The sequence below is a fragment of the Otolemur garnettii genome, unplaced genomic scaffold (genome assembly GCF_000181295.1).
Source record: "Otolemur garnettii isolate 467f Iridium unplaced genomic scaffold, OtoGar3 scaffold00175, whole genome shotgun sequence".
Taxonomy (NCBI): domain Eukaryota; kingdom Metazoa; phylum Chordata; class Mammalia; order Primates; family Galagidae; genus Otolemur; species Otolemur garnettii.
The window spans coordinates 2,413,161-2,430,881 of record NW_003852570.1 but is presented as its reverse complement, the minus strand read 5'-3'; the positions used below and the strand labels follow the sequence as shown (position 1 = coordinate 2,430,881).

Below are 17,721 nucleotides of genomic sequence, written 5' to 3'. Positions count from 1 at the left end.
TTTTAGTACTCTCTTTCACGTAAAGAAAAAAAACCTATTTGTTACCATGGCAATGGAGGATGAGCAGAAGCCCTATCCTAAGTAAGGATATTTGAAGAACTAGAAGAAGAAACAATAAATGTAAATATGATTGTTAATAATACTAAGTCAACAAAAAGTCAATTATGTTATTCATATTCTATTTACTAAGATAGGAATGTATGTAATATTTTTGAACATTAAGAAATTTTTAAATAAAATTGTTAATGTTAAAAAGGAGTAAGTTTTATTTACCCTGTGAATATATTTTCTGGAAAACTTCATTCCCAAACAATTATATATGTCTGAAGTAGTACGTATGAAAATATCTATACCTAGAAATAATTTTATAGAAACTACAGGGATAATGGCAGCCATGAAGTTCTGGAGAGCAGAAGAAAAGAGATTTAGAGAAAGACTTGGAGAAAATTTCTTCTGTGCCAAAGAATTTGGAACAGAATTTGAAAGAACTTGCTAACTTAAGATAGTTCAATATACTATGGAAGTCATTGTTTTATAAACTTCTGTTGCTTAAATTAAAAAGTACCTTGAATTACTGTGAGCACACACAGACACATAAACACACACGCACACACACACACACACACACACATGAATTGAGTATGTCCTTGGAGGCTAAAAATCTTGGAACATATCTCTAAGACCACTCATGTGAATTAGAAAACTTTACCAAATCAGAGTTAAGTACATTAAGCAGAAAAAAAAAAAAATGTCTCAAAACAACTGGTAGGTTAGGGAAGAAAGGCCTAATAAAGGTTTTGTTATATACAATTATACTTAAATGTAAGTTCTTTTCCAGTATGTTACAATATCACCTATTTGCTAATTTAAAAAAATTAAAAATTATAAATGCATTAGGGAAAAAAGTTGATAAAATGTTTGGAACTATCCATACAAGCCTGTCCCAAATCCCTGACTCAGTGAAACTAGATGATAATAAAATTATTTATTGTCACTTTAAGCCACCAAGATTAGGGGTGATTATTATGAAAAAATAGGTAACCAGAACAGCTAAGTTTGAGGATGAACACTACCATCTACGGTAACAACTCTGGATAGCTTTAAACACTGTCCTCAATCTTAATATGTGCTCCCAATTTCCAGGCTTATGACTTAATACCCTATCTTCCCAGTTAATAATGTCTCCTCATCTTTAAGAGTCTCATACTCAAAATTGCTTGACTGGTTATGATACTGTGCTTCCATCCTGAGCTTCAATTCAGATTTTTCTTCTACACTACACCCAAAACCAGGTCTTCACATACTCAGCTGCCACTTATATGATTCTTTTTTTTTTTTTCTTGCAACAGTGCCTCAAACTATCACCCTGGGTAGAGTGCAGTGGCATCACAGCTCACAGCAACCTCAAACTCTTGGGCTTAAGCAATTTTCTTGCCTCAGCCTCCCAAGTAGCTGGGACTTCAGGTGCCCGCCACAATGCCCAGCTATTTTTTGGTTGTAGTTGTCATTGTTTAGTAGGCCCAGGCTGGATTCGAACCCACCAGCTCTGGTGAATGTGGCTGGCACCTTAGCCGCTTGAGCTACAGGAGCCACCCCACTTATATGATTCTTTACCACCACCAATTTGTTCTAAATCAGAGAAAACAAACTGGTCAAAAAGTTAAAAAAGTACTAAAAAACCAAGTGTTACGTTTAACAAATCCCTTCTAATAAATTAAGAAGTACTTAACAAATCCTGATGGTTTCCAGGGGTCCTCAAACTTTATTTAAACAGGGGGCCAGTTCACTGTCCCTCAGACCATTGGAGGGCCGGACTATGCGCCCCAGGACAAGTCGGCTGCTAAGCAGGACAGGCAACAGCGGCAAAAACACCCAGTGGCCAAGATAAATGTCCTCAGTGGGCAGCATGTGGCCCATGGGCTGTAGTTTGAGGATGCCTGATTTAGACTTAGGTGGCAAAGAATATTATATCTCGAAGTTACTACTACCACTAATCTTAAAGCTTACTACAGTTTTAAGAATATTCTTCTTAGTGTGATATACATGATGAATATGAGAACTTTTTAAATCACCTCAAAAGTTTTATTGAAAGCATTTGACAAAATTAAGCACATTTTCATGATTAAAAATTGAAAATTAGGCCAGGTGCGGTGGCTCAGGCCTAATCCCAGCACTCTGAGAGGCTGAGGCAGGTGGATTGCCTGAGCTCATGAGTTTGAGACCAGCCTGAACTAGAATGAGACTTAGTATCTAAAAAATAGCCAGGTGTTGTGGCAACCACCTATAGTTCCAGCTACTTGGGAGGCTGAGGAAAGGGGATTGTTTGAGCTCAAAAGTTTGTGGATACTGTGAGCTACGATGCCTCACTCTACAGAGGGTGACCAAGTGAGATTGTCTCAAAAAAAGAAAAAGAACTCAAAATAGTATACATTCAAAGTATGGATCTCAACATAATAAGGTCATGTAAAAAAGCCCTCAGATACCATTATACTCAACAACAATTACACTATTTCCTCTACTATCAGGAACAAGATAAGTAAGCCTAATCTGACCACTTTATTCAATATAATACTAAAAGAGTGAGCCGGCTTGGAGCCCATAGAACAGTGCTTATGGCACCAGCCACGTACACCAAGGTTGGCAGGTTTGAACCCAGCCTGGGCCAGCTAAAACAACTGCAACAAAAATAGCCAGGCATTGTGGTAGGTGCCTGTAGTCCCAGCTACTTGGGAGGCTGAGGCAAGAAAATCACTTAAGCCCAAGAGTTGGAGGTTGCTGTGAACTGTGACACTATGTCACTCTACCAAGGGTACATAGTGGGACTCTGTTTCAACAACAACAACAACAACAACAACAACAAAAAGACTGAGCCCAAACAATTAGGTAAGAATAAAAGGCATTCAAATTATAAATGAAAAAATAGAATTCTCTGTTTGCACATGAGGTACTCTTATACATAAAAAAAAACCCTAAAGGTTATAGCAATTAAAATAAGTTATGATAAGCCTACCTAATAAGGTTGTAGAACAAATCAACATGCAAAAGTCACTTACATTTCTACAAAGTAACATTTTTTTAAAATTTCTGATGATTAGGTTACAATGTTTGCATCTATTAGGTAAGGTCCCTGTTGTAGTTGTTCCCCTCACCCAGGTGTGCTATATACCATTACACTGTGTCAAATAGGTGAGAACACACCAATCTTCCTTTCCCCCATTCCTCCCTCCTCCTCACCCTCCAATTTAAGTTAAATTGAGATTTCTGTGTAGGTGTTTCTCTTTGGATGTGTATTAGTTCTCCCCAAGGGTATATATTAGTTTTTCTCTGTATGAGTGTGTATTCCTCTACTGGCTTAATATTGAATTGAATACACTGGATGCTTCCTTTTCCATTCTTGTGATACTTTACTGAAGCAAATGTTCTCCAACTATACCAGGTTACAATGGAAGATGCAAAATCTCATGTATCACAGTTTATTAATCCATTCATTGATTTATGGGCACTTGGGTGTGTGGCACAATCACCCACACCTTGGTGACTATAAACTGAGCTGCAATAAACAATCTAGTGCAAAGGATGGAGCAAGATGGCAGGTCAGAAAGAGCATTTGGCCAAACACTCCTAGTACACTGAGGAACCAAAGAAAACCAGGCTGTGTCTGGAGCAGAGTCCTTGCCTGGAGCTGGGGCTCTGGGTGCACAGCAAGGTGGCAAGGGGCCAGATGCAGTACATGAACCAGAGCAGTGGAGCTCTGACACACTAAGCAAGTTTTCCCAAGCCAGGCCACTGCAGAGGTCAGGACGGAAAGAAGCCCTTCTGTGGGTTTCAGTTCTCGGTGAAAGCTTTGTGTTGAGAGGAAAACCTGGAAGAGTGGGTGTACCTGAACAGCGTACAGGAGCCAGCTGTCAGCGCAGGTCACGGCAGATTTGCAACCAGTTTGGCAGTACATAAATCAGAGCTGTGGAGTTCTGACACACTAGGCAAGTTTTCCTGAACAGGAGCAACCTCCAGCTCCACTGCAGAGGTTAGGCAGGAGGAAGCCCTTCTGCAGTTTTCAGTTCTCAGTGGAAGCTGTGTCTTGAGAGGAAAAACTGGAAGAGTGAGTACACCTTAAGAGGGTACAGGAGCCAGTTGTCAGGGCAGGCTGGAGCGGATTTGCCACAGGTTTGGCCACGACAGAGACACTAATATTGGGAAGGTATTGGCGGACAGGCGGCAACCCAGAGAAGGTTGTGAGGCCAGGCCTCCTACAGGGACACAGCAGGTCGTTCCACCTGCTGGGACTGGACCTCCAGTTGTGACAGGCTCAGGGGCTCTCCCAGCAGATGGGAACTGTTGTCTGGGGTTACAGTGAGATCTGTCTCAGAAGGATTCTGCAGAGCTTTGAGATCCCAATCCAGCAGGGTCTGAATGCTGAGGAAATAATTAGGAAGTGATCATGGACAATTAAGTTGGGACACAGGTCTATGCCTGGGAACTAGAGAGAGGTTAACAGGAGTGCTGTCTGTGCCCTAAAGCTACTGTGCCACCTGGCGTCCCGGAAATATATTGCAACAGAAATATATTTATAATGAAGTTGGATCATTCTGAAATACATATATGCTTATATATATTTGCTTTTATGTATATGTATATTTCTTAATTTTTGTGTATTTTTTTCTTTTTTCTCATTGCTATTATTATTTTTGTCTTTTTTTGTTCCTATGTTGCTTAGGTTGCTTATTTTTGGTTACAAGAAATTTTTGTTGTTTTGTATTGAGGTATTTTGGTTCTTGCTAATTTGTCTGGTTGATTCTTTTCTTAACTTCCACTTCTACTTTCATCATGAGCATGGGCTCTTGTATTTTTGTTACCTTAATCTCATGTATTCTCTCTCCCTATTTCACTCCCCTATAGTCTCTCTTTGGATAATGACTCTTCTCTTTATCATCTCTTCCACATAAATTGCTTCTGCAACAGCCTTTTTATTCTTTCTCCTTTTTTTCTTTATCCCATTTCCCTCTCTCTCCTTTATTTGATATAATGGTATTTTTAAATTTCCTGTATCTATTCTTATTTTATTCTTATTTATTATTTTTTCTTTTTTTGCTGAAAGCTAGTGGAGACAGAGCTGTGGTCTGACAGGTAGGCCACAGAAGTAGTCTGGCTCAAGGGGGCTCATAGATCTTTCTACCTTTGGCCCTAGGAAGAAAGTTTTGCCACAATCACACTGCAGAATATTTCTATTTCATTTTCATCCCTCCTTAGTTTTTCCATCTTTGTTTTTTTTTTATTATTTTGTTTTTTTCTTTTTTTTATTTGTTTTTATACCATCTTGGTTTTTTGTTTGTTTGTTTTTGCTCTTTTTCTTCCTATTTTTGGCAGAAGAGTCTGGCTCCACTCAGGTTGATAAGGAGCACCTGATTTCAATGAAGCCACCTAGCCCAACTCCTCAAAATCCTTGAGTTACAGGGATGGCCTTAGCACTGTGCTGATTAATACCATTCCTTGCATCACTTTCATCCTCTCTTTCTGACCTCTGCCTCTTAGTTCTCCAATTTTTTTTTGTGTTACTGCCCCTTTCCATTTTTTTCTTTTTCTACTCCTTTAATCTTTCCTTATGTTTTCATGTTTTTTTCTTTTCCTCTTATTTCTCCCTACTTGTTCTTTACCTTTCTCCTCCTTTTTGCTTCATACCAAAAGGCCTCTTCATCACCTAAACTCTGAAACAAGGTAATTTCTAGCAAAGGGGAAAATTAGAAGCAAAAAGGAACACAGGAGGTGAACAAGAAGAAAGCACACATGAGGAGAAATTCAAGCCAATAGAAAAATTCAGGCACCATGAAAAACCAAAATAGAGCAACTCCTCCAAGAAACCACAAGGCAGCATTTACAGAAGACTCCTCCTATAAAGAATTAATGGATTTGACAGAAAGGGAATTTAAAATATAGATGATTAAGACAATAAAGGGAATGGATGAGAAAACGGAAAGACAGAACCAAAAGTCAGATGAGAATAGGTAGAATATAGAAAGGATATGGCAGAGCTTAAGGAAATGAAGGAGACAATTAGGTAATATAAAGATGCAGGAGAAAGTATCAAAAATAAATTAGACCATGGAGAAGAAAGAATATCAGAGCTAGAGGAGAAAGTGTTCGAGTTAATCCAGGTAGTTACAGAGGCAGAAAAGAAGAGAGAGAAAACAGGAGGCACTTAGAGAACTGTGAGGCTTCATGAAGCATTCAAACATACTAATAATAGGAATCCATAAAGGGAAAGAAGAATGTCCGAAAGGGATGGAAGCCCTACAGGAGACTATCATAAATTAAAACTTCCAAAGTTTTACTAAAGATCTTGACACATTCCTTTCAGAAGGATATCCAACCCCCACTCATTTCAACACTGACAGAGCTTCTCCAAGACACAATGTAATGAATCTGTCCAAAGTCAAGATGAAGGAGACAATTTTGCAAGCAGCTAGGAGTAAGCACCATCTGACCTACAGGGGCACAGCCATTAGGATGACAGCAGACTTTTAAACTGAAACATTCCAAGCCAGACAAGAATGGTCATCCACCCTAAACATCCTTAAACAAAATAATTTTCAGCCTAGAATTCTGTATCCTGCTAAACTAAGCTTCAAAATGGATGGCGAAATCAAATCTTTTGCAGATATACAAGCACTGAGGAAATTCACCACAACAAAACCAGCCATATAGGAAATACTTAGACCTATTCTCAACACTGAACACCACACTGGACCACCAAGAAAGTGAAAACCTAGAACCCAAAGGCCAAAACTTACCTTCAACAATGGCACAAAGTATAAAATTATACAAGAGACTTTCTTATTAACAACATGAATAAAATTCTACCATACATTTGATAATCTCAATAAACATCAATGCATTGAATTCCCCACTGAAGAGGCATAGGTTGGCTGATTCGATAAAAAAAGTACAAGCTTTTTTAGCCATATGCTGTCTCCAGAAGCTATACCTAGCCCTGAATCAAACCTCGGGGTTAAGGGAAGGAAAATAGTACTTCAAGTAAATGGAAATCAGAAGAAAGGAGGAATTGCAATTTTATTCTCAGACAAAAGCAGACTCAAAGCATCTGCAATTAAGAAAGACAAGGATGGACACTTTATACTGGTCAAAGAAACAATTAAACAAGAATACATCTCAATTTTAAGTATTTATGCACCTAACTTAAATGTTCCCAGATTTATGAAACAGACCTTACTTAGTCTGAGCAACATGGTATCCCAGGCGTCCTCAAACTACGGCCTGCGGGCCACATGCAGCCTGCCTAGGACATTTATCTGGCCCACCGAGTGTTTTTGCTGCCGCTGCCTGTCCTGCTTAGCAGCTGACTCATCCCGGAGCTTGAATATACATGCACTTCCACAAGCTTCAAAGCTCAGGGCATCTGAGGTGCAAAGCTGTTATAGAAGCCCTTCCCAGAATCTGCTGCTGCTGCAAATACTCCCAGGCCAGGGAGGAAGAAGGCAACCTGGGCAATCTCATGTATCCCAAACACAAGTTCTGCTACTGCAACTGTGGGCTATGGGACTGAGGAGCAGTCAGTCCACAAAGCTGGCACTTCTCGAGAGCTGTCCATCAGGCTGCTCCCACAGGGAAGGGCATGTCCACACCAGTAGCCAGCCCACTGTGCTGCTGCTCACCTGCCTAAGTGTCCCACAGGAAGCCTAGGACAAGCCCAACACTCTCTATCAAAGCACTTAAATTCAGGGGACCTGCGGATACCTAGCACTCAAACACACTGATCAAGGATATCAGAAAAAGACCTGAAATCTGATCTCAAATGGGGACAGAGCTCCTACAGTCAGAAATGAGAGAAGAGTATGACATGGGATCACACCTGAGCAGGACATCCTTCCCTTCAAAGGAACCGGGAAAGGATGTGCCTAAGACCTTGGTTTCCAAGGGGAGGGATGAGAGGCTTATGAGTTTCAGTGTCAGGTGAGATTTATGGACTGGGGAGGTTTCTCCAAATGAGTGCAGACTGCTTGGGACTGGCCTAGCTGGTATGGCCTACTGCCTATGGCCAGACTCTGGAGGGAGATCCATCAGGTCAGGGGAATGGGAGCTGGGCAGGTCCCACTATAACCTGATGAGCTGTAGATTTGATACCTACATTCATGTTTATCACAGTATAATTCACAATCATAAAGATATAGAATCAATCTAAGTGCCCATCAACTGATGAACGGATAAAGAAGAGATAGTGTAAGTATCCATACACCATGGGATACTATTCAGCTATTAAAAACACTGAAAAATATCTTTTGCAGCTACGTGGATGGAACTGGAAACCATTATCCTAAGTAAAGTCACTCAGGAACAGTAAATCAAATACTACATGTTCTCACAAGTAGGAGCTAAGCCTGGGTGCACATGGTCACACAGAGTAGAATAATGGATACTAGAGACTCAAAAGGGGGTAGCTGAAAGGGGGTGAAGGATGAAAAGTTACCTATTGAGCACAATGCACATGTACAGTTAATGAGTACACTAAATGCCCAGACTTGACCACTATACAACATATTGATAAAACAAAAATTCACTGGTACTTCCTGGAGTCTATTGAAATTTAAAAAAAAAAAGATAAACATATAATTAAGAAGTATATAAAAAATTCTTGACACCATTATTAACCAGGGAAATGTGAATCAAAACCACAATGGAAAAAAAAAAAAAAACACCACAATGAGATACCACTTTACACCTACTAGAATGGCTATAATAAAGAACACAGATAATAACAAGTTTTGGCATTGATGTGGAGAAATGTGAACCTTCATACACTGCTGCTAAGAAAACCAAATGGTACAGTCAATGTGAAAAACTGGCATTTCCTCATAAGGTTAAACATGGAGTTACCATATGACCCAGCAATTTCATTCCCAAGTATATACACTAAAGAACCAAAAAACAGATGCTTAAATAAAATTCATATGTGAATGTTCATAGAAGTATTATTCATAATAGCCAAAAAGTGGAAGCAACTCAAATGTCCATCGACTGATGAACAGAAAAACAAAATGTGGTTATTACCCAATATAATGGAATATTATTTGGTAGTGAAAGAAAAGAAATGAAGTACTGATACATGCTACAATGTGGATCAACCTTGAAAATATTAAGCTAAGTCAAAGAAGACACATATTGTATGATTCCATCTTCATGAAATGTCCAGAAATATTTTGATTAATGGTCAGAATAGGCCACTCCATAGGGACAGAAAATAGATTAGTAGTTGCCACAGGATGAGGGTGGAGTATGGCCATTTGAGAGTGACTTACTAATAGGTATAGGGCTTCTTTTCAAGGTTAAGGAAATGCTCTCCTAGAATTCAATGGGATAATTGTGATGGTTATACAATACTGTGAATATACTAAATACCACTGAATTTTACACTTTAAAATGGTTAAATGGTGAATTTTATGTTATAAGGGTTTCACAACAATTTAAAAAATCTCTAACCATTAAATTGTACGTGTGAAGATGTAGACTAACACTCGGGTTATCGCTATGAATGATAAATGCTTAGAATGATTAAAATAAAGTAAATAATTAAATTAGTTGCTTTATGAAATAAAAAAGACAATTATAGCAATGAGATCATAAAAAGATTAACTCTATTCTACTCTAACCCACTTAAAATACTGCATTACAAAAAATAAACTTAATACCCACAAACAATAAAATATAGGAGCTGACCTATATATGCTGGAAAATCATGTTTTAACTAGAAATTTTAAAGACAAAGACAAAAGCAACCACAAAAAACATTGTATTGTAGTTGGTAAATTTGATTCTCACAGACGTATGGATTGACAAATCTGAAACTACATGTATAATGAGGAAGAACAAATAAGTAAATGGATAATGGACAGTGGGAGCCAGGATCCTCACTGTTGTAATAGCAAGTTGCAGATTAATTTTAAAAAAAGGGCAGGTAAATGAACCCTGTGGTACTGGATTACAGTGAAAAACACCATTATTAAATCATATTTAGTTTAATATATGCGTATACACACAGATTCATGGATTAGTATACACATACTATTTAGCTCTGTTCAGTGAAAGGACCTAGTAGTAATGGCACTTCAGTGCCCAGATCATGATTTGTAAATGCCATTTTCTATAAAAGGAAGCACGGCATCATCTTAAAGAAATGGCTGATCCTAGGGCTGGGAAAATATAACATGAACCTGGAGCATCTTATAGTACTAGAAAGTACTAAAGTGCTCAAAAGCTTAAAGGATGGAAACACATCAAAGGGTACTAGAACTAGATTAAAAAGAGCTCCCTATAGCCAAAATGAAACAATTTGAGAAATAAAATTAATAATGTAGTACTAATATTCAACATATATGCTAAAGATAGATGAGTCTATATTGATATAAACCAATGAGCAAATAAACAGATAAGAAGGATACATCTTTCTTAAAGAAAAAAAATCCAAATGTGTGTACATGCTGCCCACTTTAGGAGATGGAGGTTAATTTCTGGTATCCTCCCATTCGAGTAGGCTTGATTTATTAACTGGCTTCCAATGAACAGTGTAGGGACAGGTAACAATACCAACTCTATAGGAGAAAAACTGGGCAAACACTATCTTAACCAAGTGATGAAAGTGAGTTTCACCTGTGATGCCACGTGGACATGATTTATTCCCTGATACATGGCAAAAGGGTACTTCTCATATATTCTTTCAAAAGCTATAACCTCATTCTAATCACAAGAAAAACTATATATTCAGATTAATAAACACTCTACAGTGTACATTCTTTCAGAAGCCAAAACCTCATTCTAATCACAAGAAAAACTATATATTTAGATTAATGAACAATCTACAGAATATCTACCTATACAATATTCCTCACAACATCTGAGAAAATGAAAAATAAAGACTTAGAAACAGTCATATATCACAAGACACTGCAGGTGTGACAGGTAAATGCAATGTGGTACACTGGATGGAAAAAATTGGTGAAATTCAGATAAATGGTGGAGTTTGGTTAATAATAACAAGCCAACAATGTGTCAATTTCTTATTTTTGAAAAATCGACCATGGCAAGGTAAAATGTTAACAACGAGGGAACTGCTTGCAGAGTATAAGGGAACTTTCTAGGCTATTTTTTCAGAATTCTAAAATAAAACATTTACTAAAATGTCACTAAATAATAAAACATGGAAATGATAGAAGTTACCCTTCATGTTAAGAGTTTTAATTTCTTTTTTTTTCTTAATTTCCCATTAAAAAAAAAGGCACACTAAGCACCTGAAACTATTTTCAGTGGTTCCAAGGAAATCTTGTAAAATACCTGCTGCAGTAATGGTAGTTATTAGCTTATAGCTCTCCAAAAATAATCCACCCACAAGATTTTTAGATACCTACTTTAATAATAAAAATATGACCAACTGGCTCAGCACCCATAGCTCTGTGCTTAGAGCGCTGGCCATATGCATGAGGGCTTGCTGGGTTTGAACCCAGCCAGGGCCTGCTAAGCAACAATAACAACAATAGCCGGGTGTTGTAGCAGACACCTGTAGTCTCAGCTACTTGGGAGGCTGAGGCAAGAGAATCACTTAACGCCAAGAGTTTAAGGTTGCTGTGAGCTATGATGCCACACCACTCTACCAAGGGTGACATAGTGAGACTCTGTAGCAAAAAAAGAAAAAGAAGGAGAAAAAGACAAACTTATATTTAGACTTTAAGTTTACAATGGCAGAGCTACTTTGGTATAAAGCCTCAATAGTATCTTAAAAGTGATATAATGAGACAAAAGAATATTTGAAGAACAAATTGTACACACAAATTAGTAATATCAAATTTATTTTTAGTTTTATAAATAATACACCTTGTTGCTTTTCCAAGTGGAAAAAAATTAAATATTCAGCTTTCACATCAGATTACTATCATGTAAGGATTAACAGTACTACAAATATTAACCATAGTGGTGGCCCTTAAAAAGACAGGATATGAGCAAGCAGTAATTCTTCTAATAATGTAAAGACTATTGAAAGACTTAAGAGTTGTTTTTCAGAGAGTGGAAAGAACTCTCATCTCCTAATATTCTTAAAGTTGAAAGACTCTTCAACTACGACCCATGCATCTGATGCATTTTAACTATTTAACTATTTACAAGGTATCCCCTGAAAACCCCCAAATACTTTTAGACTCAGCAAACAAATTCTGAACAGCTGGCAACATTAGAAGTGATTTTATCTTACCGAAATACTAATAATTTTAAAAAAGCAAAACCCTGAAGCATAAACAAAAGAAAGACCACCTACTTAGTAGCTGCTCAATTACTATTTGTTAAAGAAAATACAAACAATTTTTTAATTAAATTTACTTCTTTATATCAGTGCTTGTTAATACCTTACCGGGATCAACCAAAGCTTTGTTAAATATTTCTTTAAGTTTCCGACTCTTCACATTCCTTCCTTGAGCGAGATTTCTGTACATCTCATAGCCTATGATCATAACACCACCATCTTCTTGCCACCTCTGTAGCATGTAGCTTCTTTCCTGGGGACGTTTCACAGTTGCTAATTCAGAGACCTTTGTTGGGAAAATAAGGATTTTTAAAAGTACCTATTAAAAATGTATGAATACTAAATACTCTCATTGGAATGCACATTACTGGCAATTAAAATCTTTTACTATAAGAATTTCATACAAATATTTTAAAAGAAAATATTTAAAATATGATACCTCAAGCTTCTCATCATCTTTTAATCCCTCTTGCCACTTCTCAAATTCATTCATCCAATTCAAAGCAGTATTAAGAGGACAAACCACTAATGCTGTGCTGAAATCCAATTTGTCACACAAAAGAACTGTATGAAGAAAACTTACCACCTACAAAAAAAGATTAAGTTGCCATCTTCATTATATTTAAATATTTAAGTGAATATATTTATTGTGTATTATATACATTAATATATGCACAATAAAGTTAAGAAATAAAGTACTCTTACATTTTAATAAGCTTTGTTTTGCTTTAAACAATAAAACCACCCACCAAAAAGTTGTAATTTCTAAACCAGGCAAAGTATGGGGAAAGAGATATCATATTAAAATGACAAAGTTCAACTAAATGATGTATAAGGTCCTTCTTATGCTAAAGCTCCATGATTCTATAATCAGTATGAATAAGATGTAACCATACCAACACAGCTACCAAGACCCTCATCTCCATGGAGTGTCCCTATAGCCTTCCAGAAAACACTACTGCCACCAGGTGCAGTGGCTGACACCTATAATCCTAGCACTCTGGGAAGCCAAGGCAGGTGGATTGCTTGAGCTGGGGAGTTGGAGACCAGACTGAGCAAGAGTGGAGATCCCGTCTCTACTAAAGATAGAAAAACTAGCTGGGTGTTGTGGCAGGTGCCTGTAGTCCCAGCTACTTGAGAGGCTGAGGCAAGGGAATTACTTGAGCCCATAAGTTTAAGGTTGCTGTGAGCTAGGATGTCACGCACTCTAACCAGGGTGGCTGAGCGTGACTGTCCGTCTCACAAAAAAAGGAGGGGAAGGGAAAAGGGAAAGGAAAGGGAGAAGAAGGAGAAGGGAAGGGGGAAGGGGGAAGAAGAAAAGAAAATACCACTGCCAATTAGAAGAGAACTGTGTTAAACAGAACTTTTCCATTTGAACATGTTCTGACTCATTGAATCTGTAATTACCTTATGGTTTAAAATTACCTATATACTCACTAATTTCACATCTCTGGGACAACTACTATTATTTGGAAGTACAGTTTTAATAGTGAAAAAAATATTCTCTCATTCCTATAGCATGATAGACTATTAAAAGTTGTAAAGTTAATTTCCACCTCCATCTCTGTAGCTGTCAATGGCCATATCTGTAACTCCCCAATGCCTAACTTCATTAAGATCTCTACACAAACATTACTCCTAAAAGATGCCTTCTCTAATTTAACATCATCCATTAATACTTCTTTTCTGAAAGTATATATTTCATATTTTATTAGCAGGTCTCTCCTCCACTAGAATATAAGCTTCTTGTAGAGAGATCTTGTTATTCTTGTTCATTACTTTATCTTCAGCTCTTACAACTGTGCCTGAAACATAATAGAACCCAATGTATGCCCCAAACTAGGATACTTTCACAGTCTTTTTTTCTTACCTGTAAAGTCTTACCAAGGCCCATGCAGTGAGCAAGAATGCATCCTGAACCGGGAGATTTCTTGGTTTTTTTCACAGACTCACAGCAACAATCCCACATGAACTGAACACCTAAAAATGACAGCTCCATTAAGTTATAAACACAACATAAACAACAAAAACTTCTAATGAATAGTGTTTAAAAAAACTGAACTGAAAAATATCTTGAATGTAAATGGGGTTATATTTCTACTGCAGTAAACTAGATATAAGTGGACACAAACACACAACAGGCTGGCTTTCCTTCGTTCATCTTATCTAAGCTATAAAAACAGACATTCTGCATTCTCTGGCACGGGTCAAAGAAATAATAAGAAAATACTAAGAAAGAAACTTTATTTGAAGAGGAAAACAGCTTCTTATCAAATATACCTTTAAGTTTATTTAGTCAATCAAGAAAAAACCCAGGAGATAATTTATCATTTCTTACTTTATTTAATAGCAAAGACAATAGGAAAGGGTGCTGGCAACCCAAGAAATGGGAACTTCCCTTATGAATTATTTCACATGAACACTTCAAAAACTGACTTACTGATTCTACTCTAACAAAGCAGAGGGATAGGGATAGTTTGGTATCTTTCTAATATCACTGTAGGAACATTATTTAAAAACATACCTAAAAATGCAAAAATAGCATTTCCTGAAGAAGGCTTTTAGCTAACTGAACCTTTTCCTATCCTCATCTGTCCTTAGCAAACCACTGAAGACTAGGTGAAATCAACGTATAAAATATACCCATTTGTAGCCTTGGTGCTGTAGCACAGTGGTTACGGCGTCAGCCACATACACTGAGGCTGGCAGGTTTAAACCTGGCCCAGGCCAGCTAAACAATGATAACGCAACAACAACAACAACAACAACAAAAAAAAAAAAAACAGCTGGGTGTTGTGGCAGGTGCCTGTAGTCCCAGCTACTTGGGAGGCTGAGGCAAGAAAATTGCTTAAGCCCAACAGTTGAAGGTTGCTGTGAGTTGTGACTCCACAGCACTCTACCGAGGGCAATGTAGTAAGACTCTGTCTCAAAATATATATCTATATACCCATTTGTAAGTAGCGCTTCCTTCCCCTTTTATTACACTCATTGTGTTTGCAATCACCCTATTTTGTTTTTTCTTGTTTGCTTTATAAGTTAAATAAGGGCAAAGGGATTATGTATTTTTGCTCACCATTGTACTTCCTTTGCTTAGCATAATATAAGGCACACATTCTGTGTCATACCCAACTACTGGTAAAACTTAACTAAAAATTATTGATCATCTAATAATAGTTTCTTACCATCTACTTGATGGGGTTTCAATTTGATAACCATATTTCTATGAACCTGCACTAAAGGTTCTTTAGTTTCTTCATCTTCATCTAAAACCAACTTGGTTGTTATTGGACACTTGGTGGGTGAAGCATCTTCAATTTCTATCACCTATAAGAAAGGGAGTTGTTGATACTTAACTTCATAGAAATCTTTCAAACAATGGTCAGTTTTACCAAGAGAGACTCTCCAAATAATAGATGCTTTTACTCCCACACCACACATCCAATATATTGGTTCAGTAAAGCCAGGATAGAGCACAGGTTAATGTGTTTTGCAAAATCAAAAACCTCCACAGTACTCTAAATGACCTATGGTAATACCCATAATTTAGCTCAACGATTATCACCCAGGATGTCAAAACACATGTGTTAGGCAGAATTCTAAAAAAGTAAGTGCTAAGATCTAATCTATGGCACCAGCATTAAAATTAGAATAGAAATGCAGCTCACAACAAGGAATAACTCTACTGTTCTAGAGGACAAAAAAAAAATAGTGCAAGAGCATTGAAGGATGTCACAATTAATTAGGGTATTTAATGTAGCAGGAAGGGAGGTAAATATATAATGTAATATAATGTGACAGTCTCAAACAAGAACTGACCCACTTAAGATGTCAACATGACTCCTACTGAAAAACAGTGTAAATATTGTAAAAAGGAAAAACATTTAAAAACAATGGTTTCAGAACTATAAGCTCAAAGGGCTGGACGTCAGGGCTCACATCTGTAATCGTGGCACTCTAAAGGCCTAGGCAGGTAGACTGCTTGACCTCAGGAGTTACAGACCATCCTGAGCAAGAGTAAAACGCCCTCTCTAAAACTAACCTGGCACCATGGTGGGAGCCTGTCGTCCTAGCTACTTGGGCAAGAGGCTGAGGCAAGAAACTCACTTGAGCCCAAGAGTTTGAAGTTGCTGTGAGCTATGATGCCACGGCACACTACCAAGGGCAACAAAGTGAGATTCTGTCTCAAAAAAAAAAAGCATGACAGGAACATAAAATATCTTGTAACCACAAAAGGAAAACAATGATGACACATTCTTTGTTTACAAGAAAACTTAATGAGACACACATACATGGGCACAAGTATGTGTATATGTCTGTATTTTCTGCTATCTTATCCTAATTTCTATCTATTATGTATTATACTTAATAACTGTATAAGGTAAGTACAAGTATTACCATTTTACATATGAAAATACCTGAGTTATAGAGAAGTTAAGCAACTTGCACAAGGTCATACAACTATTAAGTATTATAACTCCAAGTTAATACCCAGAGAACTGGCCTCCACAGTCAATGCTCTTAACCTATACAAAATACTATTAGGTTATTAAGCATGAAATGTCCAATTTCCTTAAAAAATAAGTTCAACAGTTGATATCTCTGAAATTTCAGTTTGACACGTTTTACTGTGAAGGTACATCCTCATTCTTTCAAACATACGGTTTGGCTTGTGATTATCTTCCAAATATCTTTAGAGCAATTTTTATAAAACAATGGGTAAGCGAAATTGGCAAGGTAAAGAAGCTGGATAGATGGGTTCTGTATGACTTAAACAAGCTTGAGAAGAGAAACTATCTCAAAGCTTGCCTTTCTTTCCTATCATGACATAAAGGCAAATCCCTTATACACTGCATTATTACGTGTGATGAAAAATGGATTCTTTTTGACAATTGTTAAGTTTTCAGTGCAATGGATGAATGAAGATGAAGTGCTAAAACACAGTCCAAAACCAAATATTCATTAATAAAAGCTAATGGTGTCTGTTTTGGTTGGTCTAGCACTATAATTATCCACTACAGTTCATGAAACTTGGTCAATTGATTACAATAGAGGTGTACTGCAACCATTTCGACAAAATGATGAGGATACTTGGTATTAAGCAACTAAGATTGATCAACAGAGACAGACCTCTTACAAGACAATACTCAACCACATGCCACACAAACAACACTGTTCAAACTACAGAAGCTGGACTTGGAAACTCTGTCATCTACTATATTCACCAGACCTTGTACCAACAGACTACCACTTCTCCCAGGCTTTGAACCACTTCTTTCAAGGAAAAATATTCAATTATCAATAAGCTGTGGAGGCTCAGCGCCTGTGGCTCAAGCAGCTAAGGCGCCAGCCACATACACCTGAGCTGGCGGGTTCGAATCCAGCCCGGGCCCGCCAAACAACAATGACTGCTGTAACCAAAAAAATAG

The 17,721-nt window shown here is 37.4% G+C and overlaps 1 protein-coding gene across 8 annotated transcripts in view; it reads right to left on the bottom strand.

Moving 5' to 3' along the window:
• The window catches only part of ATRX (ATRX, chromatin remodeler), a 325,591-nt gene that overhangs the window by 118,337 nt on the left and 189,533 nt on the right, over positions 1–17,721 (bottom strand). For all 8 annotated transcript variants that reach the window (XM_003800455.3, XM_023519447.1, XM_023519446.1 and 5 more), the window contains 4 exons: positions 15,478–15,619; positions 14,166–14,275; positions 12,735–12,881; positions 12,404–12,581 (listed from right to left, as the gene is read on the bottom strand). In XM_003800455.3, the coding sequence (XP_003800503.1) occupies positions 12,404–12,581; positions 12,735–12,881; positions 14,166–14,275; positions 15,478–15,619 (577 nt within the window). The remainder of the gene's footprint in view (positions 1–12,403; positions 12,582–12,734; positions 12,882–14,165; positions 14,276–15,477; positions 15,620–17,721) is intronic.